Source organism: Pelophylax lessonae (assembly GCF_965119305.1).
Source record: "Pelophylax lessonae genome assembly, chromosome: 11".
Taxonomy (NCBI): domain Eukaryota; kingdom Metazoa; phylum Chordata; class Amphibia; order Anura; family Ranidae; genus Pelophylax; species Pelophylax lessonae.
Genome location: NC_138778.1, coordinates 58,814,155 through 58,824,821, shown reverse-complemented (window position 1 = coordinate 58,824,821; position 10,667 = coordinate 58,814,155). Strand labels below are relative to the sequence as shown.

General features: G+C 40.8%; 1 protein-coding gene across 1 annotated transcript in view; it reads right to left on the bottom strand.

Moving 5' to 3' along the window:
* Positions 1-892: 892 nt before the first annotated feature.
* Positions 893-10,667, bottom strand: part of SLC12A5 (solute carrier family 12 member 5) — a 148,880-nt gene continuing 139,105 nt past the window's right edge. Inside the window, exons 24-26 of the mRNA XM_082272063.1 lie at positions 5,483-5,497; positions 5,216-5,349; positions 893-1,826 (exon numbers count right to left, since the gene is read on the bottom strand). Of these exons, the coding sequence (XP_082128189.1) occupies positions 1,735-1,826; positions 5,216-5,349; positions 5,483-5,497 (241 nt within the window). The 3' untranslated portion in view covers positions 893-1,734. The remainder of the gene's footprint in view (positions 1,827-5,215; positions 5,350-5,482; positions 5,498-10,667) is intronic.

Here is a 10,667-nt window from a genome sequence, read left to right as displayed (position 1 = left end):
ATTACATGCTCACTCTATCGTTAAATTCACTTCATTTTAAACAGCAGACCTCTGCAGTCTGAGTTATTTTCTATATTTTAACATATATATATATATGTATATATATATATATATATATATATATTTATTTAAAAAAAATTATATACACGTGGCGTTTGGTGTCGACACACACAACACCACATATAGCTGAAAGTCACAGCTCTATTGACATGGCACTATAAATGATTTCTCACACCTCAACTGCATTTTATTGGCGTGCTCATTTAAGAATATAGAGCCTACTAATAGAAAGTGGGGCTCGCCCAAAGGAACCATATGTGGGAATACATAAACATAAAACTAAAACTACCGTAGGAATTGAAACACAAAGGAGCAGTTTGACCAAATACTGGAAGACTGGCTCCTCGAAAAAAGAATAATCCTTCAAGATTGACAAATCCCAACGAAAAGGTGAGGCTTTAAGAGTGCAAGGACAATACCGGCCTTATATCACTTTAATAGATTTCCATCTAACAAAATCATAGATCAATTCATAACGTCAGCAATCTTTCCAGATCTGTCATTGGGATAGAAGTTCATGTATGTGCAGAGGGGTAGGCCAAAAAGCAAGCCCAAATCACAGCTGAAATAATGATGACTGGGGTAGCATGAGATGAATGAGACAGCTTTTTTTTTTCCAGTATCCTAGGCCATGCAGGGTGAAATAGTGGGATTAGCTCACAGTCTCTGAAAGGTGCAGTAGTTTCCCCGCCACTGATCTAGAATAACACAAACTGTTGGCTCAGTTTGCTTGTCTAGAACGTTGGTATAATCACTGTGCACCGTTCCTCTGGCACAGTTCATCCAAGGCAAGCCTATAAAGCAAAGGGTTGAAAGTAAAAGGCAGATACAATTGTTTTTTTTTTTTTTTTTTTTGCATCAGATTATTATTATTGCAACATGCTCCTCGGCATCAGACAATATGTTAAAACAGCCCTTTCTCGATTTCCTGCACAGCTGAGTGGTCTTCCGTACAGCTCTGAATGCTGCTTTCAAATTATCAACATTCCAATTGCCATTCTTTTAGGGTACGTGCAGTCTGAATGAAGAGAATACATTTTTCATGTAACCATTGTTTCTGCTGTTCCCCAAATTCCGACAAATCAAATCGCTGAAGCCGAGGAGAGAATGGTGGTGTTCAAGAAAAGGGCATAGAGAGAGGAACATTTGGAACGATAAAGCATGCTGGTGAATACCCCCCTCTCTCCCTTATCTTGCCACACCAATGCCTTAATCAACGAGATTGGTCTTTATCACCTTATGGTGAAGATGAAGGGGAATCTCCTGATTTCTGCCAGTACAACCCATGTGTTCTCCAAGTCTGTGTCAGGGAGAGATTGGTGGAACAGTGGATCACAGGATGCACAAAAGGGCCAGTATCAATAGCATCTTAAGCAGTGCGGCTCAGTTTAAGAAAGGTACATAGACTTTATGTAAAGATTCATATATAAACTTCATCAGTGGCACTCTGATGAAGGTATGAGGAACAGTTGCACTTGTGCTGGAATGGAAGATCTGGTGCTGCAGTTCACATGTAACAAGGGCATTAGGGGGGATGGAAGCAAGTGAAGTTTCTGAGCACTGACCATATGCCTCCCCACCACCTCTCCTGGTTTCTGTACCACCTCTTGAATTTGGAGAGAGGTTCGAAGGCTCCTGTTAAGTGCAGCAAAAACTTCATCTGGGCTCTTGTCTTCATGAATAAATGGTAATAACTTCTCGTCCTCCCCCACGAACTAACATAACTCGGTCCAAATGTTCTGTGAGGACCTCTAAAAATTCCATATCTGTCAAAAACAGCAGCTCAGGAACATAACAATGTAAATGAAAATGCTGAAAGAAACTGTTGGTAACATACGTTAAGAGACTGGAGGTAAATGTATTCTGAATTTCCTAACATTTTTGTATTGTAGTTTGCAACAAATATTGAACAGGCAACAATACGCTGAAAGTCTTGATGAGTTTGGAAGGTTGTTTTATATATATTAATTTTCAAATCTAGCCAGTGATAAATACCTACAGACTGAAATTACTAGTGGCTGCAGCAATAGTAGACTAACACAGACTTCCCTTTTACTGCAAAATTTTAACCAGTTCTGGACCGGAAGGATTTGCCCCCTTAATGACCAGGCCATTTTTTGCGATTCGGCACTGCGTTAATTTAACAGAAAATTGCGCGGTTGTGCGACGCTGTCCCCAAATAAAATTGATGTCCCTTTTTCCCCACAAATAGAGTTTTCTTTTGGTGGTATTTGATCACCTGTGCCATTTTTATTTTTTGCGCTATAAACAAAAAAAGAGCGACAATTCTGAAAAAAAAAACTATATTTTTCACATTCTGCTATATAACATTCCCAAAAAAAAATGTAAATATCAAAATTTTTCATCCTTTTAGGCCAATTTGTATTCTACATATTTTTGGTAAAAAAAATCGCAATAAGCATATTTTGATTGGTTTGTGCAAAAGTTATTGCGTCTACAAACTAGGTAGGGGAAAGATTTCTGTAATTTTTATTTAATTATTTATTTATTTTTTTACTAGTAATGGCGGTGATCTGCGATTTTTAAAGGGACTGCGACATTGTGGTGGACAGATCGGACCCTTAACTGACATTTTTTACACTTTTGGGGGGACCATTGACATTACTACAGTAATCAGTGCTAAAAATATGCACTGTTACTGTAATAATTACAAGGAAGGGGTTAACCTAGTTGGTGATCAAGGGGTTAAATGTAAGCCTAGGGGCGTGTTTACTAACTGTGGGGGGGGGGTTGGGCTTTTGAAATGATCACAGAGACCTGGTATCCTACATAGGCATCCCCCCTGCCGAGTGGAGGCGGGAGCGCCCCGCCGGCGGCGCGCGACCGTCGTAACCATATGGCGGTTTGCGCAGGAGGGCTGCCTGCCCCAGTATAACTGCGGCGGGTAGTCCTTAAGTGGTTAAAGGAGATGTCAAGGTGTTTTCAGGCCAGCCAGTAGGTATCCTGTAATGTTTCAATTGTGTGCTACAGCTACCTACAGTCTTCTTGGTTGTTGTTACAAGGTTTTTAACAACTATAATGGGTACAAAATACGTCTTTGAAGGACATGGTACTACTAGCGAGAATTCAGGTTGACACTGAAATAAAGAAAGCTATTCTTACTTAAATGCACTGGTAAAGTGGGATCTGGGAGGTGAAGGAGATGAGGCAAGACCCTTCTTAACCCCAAACTCTTTTACCTCCCTCCCATTCCCCTTTTGTTTCCACTTTCTTTCCACTACTCACTACACTACTAAAGCACCCACTCAATACTACCCCTCATCTAACTGACAAAACTTCACAAACTTTAATGGACGCCACTGTTAGATGAAACTGTTCTGCCTCTCATATCTAATAAATACATGCCAAAACTCTTTTGAGACATGAAGTACACAATATTAAAGTGAGCATTACTACATACAAATACGTTTTGGTACCTTTCCCATCACATCATACCTACCCTATATCAGTGTATATGTATACATCTCAACACCTTGTCCTAAGGGCTCGTTCACACTTGCTTCAAAATGTGGCATTGGACATGCTTTTTTAAATCACTCTGAATACCAATCAAAGCACCTGTCACTAAATAAAATTGTAAGCTTACAGTCCTGTTAACACGTTGTGTTTGCTTTGTTTCAAAAGTTATACCCCATGTGGCTTTCTTGGTGCTTCAAAAAGTCTTCAAAGTCTCCAAAGAAGTCTATGATATAGCTCACTTACAGCACTTGCAACTTTTGAGAGGCATTTATTCAGCTTTAGTTTTGCTTTGTTTTCTAGGTATTGCAGGCATGAGATTTCCCTGGATTTACTGGTCAACCAACAAGCGAACCGGAAAAACATCATCAGCAGCCACATCCAGTTCATGTGTATATAGTCTGGAAGTTTCTGGTGCAGACGTCACATCTGGTGTGCAGCGTGGAGAAGCAGGAAGGTGAGCATGGTCCGGACTGGAGCGGAGGAACTAGCAACTTGCACGTGGTGTGCAACATGGGAACGCTATAGCAGAAGGTGAGCAGGGACCAGAGAGAGAGGACTGATTGGCAGAAGATTAGCAGAGCTGGGAGTACTACTAAGCAGGGGATCTGCTGAACAAGGGTTCTAATAAGCTGGGGATCTGCTAAACAGGGGTACTAATTAGCTGGGGATCTGCTGAGTTGGGTTCTACTGAGCTGGGGTTCTACTGGGCCCCTTAAAAACAAAACTAAAATCAACACACACACACAGGGCATTTGCCAAGCTTCACTAAACCTTCAAAAAAGCATAATCGAAGCACCACAAAAGCATCACAGAAGCATTACCGAAGCATCAAAAACACATCAGAAAAGCATGTTGAAGAGGTAGGTGCTTTAATGTGTGTTAAAGTCGAAGCAAGTATAAATGAGCCCTAATATTTGCTCTGAATGTTGATTGAATTCTGTGAAAATCATGTTTTTAACATGTCTTGAGGAAGGATAAATGATTGCAGGAAAGAAAAATGCTCAATTCCCCCATCAACACAGACAATGTTGACAGGGGAGTCCCTCCTGCAGAAGCCGCCCCCACCGGGAAACACAGTGATTATAACAGCTGCTGGCAATAATCACATGTGAAATCCGGCAGGTTGCTTGTACCAAAGGTAATCGGTCAACCTGGGTACATTTATTCTGCCTATACTGTAGATGGTTTGAATTTTGGGCAGTCAATGGCCAGCATAAGGTAAAGAATTTAAAACAAACTAAACACATGCCTGAGCATCATAGGATGCAATGACATAACTTTAGTTCTTTACAAGTACCCCAGGAGCCTCACATTTTTTTTTTTTTAATTCAAATGTAGACTTCCTGTTTGGAGTACAGATACTGTATACCCACTACAATCCAATACTCAAAGCTTCTTTAGAAAAGGAAGGCACTGTAATGTGGGCAGTGGTTGTCTCTGCATGTCTGTGCTACCACACTGATGTTCAATTCTAGCATTATAAATAAAAAGCTTCAAGGGTGCTTTTGAAGGTTGCTGTGAGAAACGTATGTACTGGCACTCGGGATGCTGGAGGTTATATGCCTAATTTGTTTGCTTTTTTTCTGTACATGTATAGTAAACAGCAGCGGTACACCAAATCTCTTTAATGTTTTCTCACCCTGCATTGGAACTTAGATAGGTTAAAAAAGGATACAGTTTTCATCTCCTTTCCTATTGCGAGGTGGACCTGGCATATTAAGAAGAACAAGTTTTGCATCCTGAGATTTTTTGACTATGACTTCATTCAATTTCACCGCTGTGTGCATCCTTCGAACATTTGACTGGTTCCTGTGCAAAAAAAAATAAAAAATCACATGCTGTAAAACATTAAAAAAATGTGTCATATAAGAAAATCAAAATGCCCTGTAATATAGATTTTAATAAGGATTTTAAATTGAAAGTTTAGGGGAAAAAGACTTACAAGTTCTCCCACTCACTTTGTTTGCAAAAAGAAAAAAAAAAAAAAAAAAGAACAACTGTTAGCCACAAAAGAAAACTACAATTACTGTCGTTACCTATTCAATCTTCTACATTTTTCTTAAGAAAATGTATAGTACATCAGCATGCCAGTAAACAAAGTAAGATTAAAGTGTGTGGGCAAAACGAATACAAAAATTATATTACATCGCTGCAATACAATCACATTAACTCACATTTTATCCCTTTAGTACAGAAAACACCTGTTGATCTGAGAGATATCCAATGTGCTCCTTAGGCCGGCCATATATGGTTTGAATCTCAGCCGATTCCTGTGGAACCGGCCGGGATTCCAACCATTAATGGGCAAGCTGAATGTACTGAGTTGACTGATCAATTAACTTGGGTACAACCAGCCTGCCGGATTCTCTTGCAATTTTCGGTAATGGCTGCTGTAGCCACTAGCGATAATCACTATCTTCCCCTGGCAGGGATGGCTTCCCCCGCCTGGAGATGACAAATGCTGATTTCGCTGTCAACACTGTCTGAGTTGATGGGGGAATTGTGCCAATTTCCTTCCTTCAACCCGTGGTTGCAGGAAATAAATTTGCACCGTGTATGGTCTGCTTTAGTCCTTGGCTGCTGGATTACAGAACTTCACCTATCCCCTGCCTTGCTCTGTCCCACTCTAACTACATACATTATTATTGCTGCTGTCTTGACTTTCAAGAGCCTGCTCACACACACTGTGTGTAGATAAAAAATATTTTAATAATAGCAAACCAGGTCTACGGAATTAAAATAGTTCTAAAGGCTGAACGTTCTTAAGGCTGAATGTTCTTCTATCATTCATTCTATGCATGAAGATAAAAAACCTTCAGTATCCAGCCCGCCCCCCCCCTCTTATAAGTACCCAAGCCTGATCAAGATCCAGTGATGTGCACGACAACGGCTGCTCTTTCAGGTCTCTGCCTCCTCATTGGCTGAGGGACAGCAGCGGAAGACATTGGCTCCTGAGGCTGTCAATCACCACCAATGATGAGGGATCTGTGTGCCTTATAGACACACAGAGTGGGGTTTAGGAGTGAGCATGCACAAGTGGCTCCATAGCAAGCAGCTTGCTATAGAGGCACTCAGAGAATGGGAGGTGCCAGGAATATTGAAAATACTGAAGGAAAAAAATAAAATACCATCACATAATGTACATATATATGTTTGAAAGGCCATTACGAGAAAAAAAAAAGACAAAATAAGACTTGATAGAAGGATTATTATTGCTCACAACAACCATGCTAATTGTCCATTGCTACATGGCAAATTGAAAAAGATTTGACTACATATAGTGGACACCATAGACTGGCTGAGACAGTTCTACTTGAAGTATTTGACCGTGACCTTAGGAAAAATCATGAAGCCAACTTTTTCAATGTGGATGCGTGGCAACAGAATGTATAGGTCAAAGGTTTCAAAGAGACAAACAGATCGCAGGACACAGTGAACCTAACCTCATACCAGTTTTCATAAAGGCCATATTTTGAAATCGGAAATACCAGAGGTAATCTAACCAATTAAAACTTTTGGTAATTTTACCAAATATTTGATAAAAATATACAAGAAATTCTGATTATTCCTTTGGTAAAGCAAGCAGAGTGAATGATTTAGTTATGCTTTTGCAGCCTATAGTTAAAGTGGTTGTAAAATGGAATAAAAAATGAACAAAGCATATCCTTCTATAGTGTATACTTGCATCAATACAAAGCATCTAGTGTGATTTCTGTCTGTGCCCCCCCCCCTTTCAGCACAAAGAAGGTATCTGATAGCCTCCACATGTTTCCCTTTAAGACTGTAGGGGGGGGGGTGTTCATTCCATCCAATCAGGATTCAGATTACACTCAGCTCTCTGCTCTATGTTATGCAGTGTTTGATGTAATCTTTGCAGACAGTATATTCACAGGAACTGTACCGGGTGATTGGAGGAAAGTTAATGTGATACCAATATTCAGAAAAGGGCTGAGGGATATTCTGGGAAACTTTAGGCCGGTCAGCCTGACATTAATTGTATGTAAATTATTGGAAGTGATGATATATCCAAGAACTTGCTAAGGTCAACAGTATCATCAGCAGTAATCAGCACAGGTTCACAAAAGGACATTCTTTCCAAATCAATCTGTTAACATTTTACGAGGAGATGAGCTGTGAGCTAGATAGGGGGAGACCTGTGAATGTGGTGTATCTGGATTTTGCTAAGGCATTCGACACAGTTCCCCACAAACGCATAAAATATAAAAACTAAGGTCTGCAGGCATCGACCACAAGGTTTGTTCTTGGATAGAAAACTGGTTACATGGGCGTGTCCAAAGGGTGGTGATAAATAACGCGTACTCACACTGGTCTGGAGAGGTAAGTGGGGTCTCCCAAGGCTCAGTCCTGGGACCAATTTAGTTTAATTTATTCATCAATAACAAAAAGGATGGGATCATTAGCTCAAACTCAGTTTTTGTGGATGACTAAAAAATAGGCAGGGCAATAACTTCTCATCAAGATATAGAAATCTTACAGAATGACCTGAACAAAATAACAGAGTGGACAACTACATGGCAAATGAGGTTTAAAGTAGAGATATATAAGGTATTGCACTTGGGGGCAGAAAACATAAACACAAATTATGCTCTAGGGGAGAACCTCTGGGGGAATCCAGGATGGAGAAGGATTTGGGGGGTTCTAGTAGAAGATAGAATAAGCAATAGCATGCAATGTCAAGCTACAGCTGCCAAAGCCAGCAGAATATTAGTATGCATAAGGATGGGGATATATTCCAGAGATAAAGCTATAATCCTGCCTCTTTATGAAACCCTGGTCGGCCCACATCTGGAGTATTCTGTCCAGTTCTGGTCGCCAAACCTCAGAAGGGATGTGCTGGAACTGGAGGGAGTCCAAAGAAAGGCAACTAAACTAATTAGGGGATTGGAGGACCTGAATTACGAGGAGCAATAAGCGCTTAATTTATTCTCCTTGGAGAGGGGACATGATAGCGATTTACAAATACATCAATGGTGATGCCAGCATAGGAAAAAAACAATTTAGTCTCATGGAGTGCAAGAGGACATGTGGCCGCACAATGAGATTAGAGGAGAGGTGGTTTAACCTTAAGCTGCGTAAGGAGTTCTTCATTGTAAGGGAGGTAAAAATGTGGAACTCTCAATTGGTGGTAGCTGCAGGGAGTATGGCTACTTTTAAAATACTCTTGGACGTGCATCTCACAGATCACAACATTCAGGATTATGGGAAATTATCACGTCACTGACACACACACCTGCACAGGTTGAACTGAATGGACTGTTGTCTTTATTCAACCTCAACTACTATGTAACTATATATGAGATCACTGCCCCCTTCCTTCTTGATCAAATAGCATTTGATCTCTGTACTTTGAATTGCTGTTCAGGAGAGAGGGCTTCGGGTAAACAAGTACACATTATGTAGGAGGATTTATTTCCAGCTACTTCAGTGCGTAGATGTAAGAGTTTACAACCACTTTAAACAAAAATTGGCATTTTAACTGGAGTTTGTCACAAAGCTCTAACAAAATAATCAAACCTGTCTATGAAGGGATTTAAAGGGAATGCATAGCCTTTTAAATTTTCATGTATACGGCAGTTTCTATTTTTTGCATATGCAAGAACTCGTGATGTGACTTATATTTTTTATTAACAAAGACGTGATTACCATGACATCACTAAGATAGTGATCACATGGCTTTGTTAGCATACAAAGTACCGATGTTAGTACAGCGATCTCCTCTGCTGTTCTATTGTGTTCCAAAAGGGACACAACCCCCCGCCAGAACACTCCGGTCCATTGGCTGAGAGTGCTAACTGGAAGCCGATCAGCGGACCTTTTTTGTTCATGCTCCTTCGACAGAAGGCGGCCAAATGGCCAGCTTCTGTTGGACTGGCTGCAGCCACCCGACATTCGTCCCGTGTGTAAGGGGCTTAAAGTGTTAGTAAACTGCGGGTATAGGATTGTGTATATGGAATTGTATGGTTGGGTTTTCTTTACTGTTTTTTGTTTTTTATTGGTCTTTTTTGAACCTGACTAACTATGTAACTTATACCTACAGGTAAGCCTATAATAAAGCTTACTTGTAGGTACTGTGAATTAGGGCTGCCACGACTCGTCGACTACAAAAATTCGTCGACGTGCGTGAAAGGCGTTGACGCGTCACGCATGACGTCACACGCCCCCTGCTCGCATTGCCGGCCGACCGCTGCATTGATTGGGGCCGCAGCAGGCTGCACTGCCCCGGCCCCCGCTGCGCTCCAGTCCAGATGGCGAGCGGCATGACATCCCGGAGGCGAGCGGCATGACATCCCGGAGGCAAGCGATGCTCTGCACACTGAGGCAGTGATGTGGTGCAATGCTCTGCTGGTGCAAAAGTTAGTAAAATGCCCTTTTTTTTTTTTTTTTTTTACTTACTGAAATGAAACATTGTCATAACTTGTCACATAATTAAAGCTTAGCCATATTTTTACAAAATGCAGAATGATTGCCACAAAACCTAAAAATGTCTTCAGTATGAACTGTCATTCTTCTATATTTCTTCTGAGTGTGTCAAATGGTGGTACAGCCACAAACTAGACATGCTGTATACAACAGCATATTCATACAATGTCATGTAGCATTTTACACATGCTTGGCGAAGCCCCTCTACTACAGCTATAGCAGTTAATTACAGGATTAATTAGCTAATCAAAAAAACACTCAATTAAGCAAAAAAATAAATAAATAAAAATAATCGTTAGATTAGTCGACTAATCGTAAAAATAATCGATAGATTAGTCGACAGACAAATTAATCGTTAGTTGCAGTCCTACTGTGAATATCTCCTAAACTTGCACTGTTTAGGAGATATTCAGAGTGCATTTAGCCAGTGACATCAAGGGCGCATGTGCTCTGAAGGTCCGGCATAAAGTGGCGGACCTTCAAACTGTAAACGCTCGCTCCGTTCGCATGCGTGGGAGTGACGTCATTGTGCCCCCGGTCACTCATGTAGCTGGAGGCTGCAAACCCAGAAGGAAGACTGGGGGAAGATGTCAGCCCTCTCAGTGCTGGAGGGCTTCATTGTAAGGTAAGTTTCTTATAATGTGCTAGTATGAGATGCACCCTAGCAAAATATGACATTGCCTTGC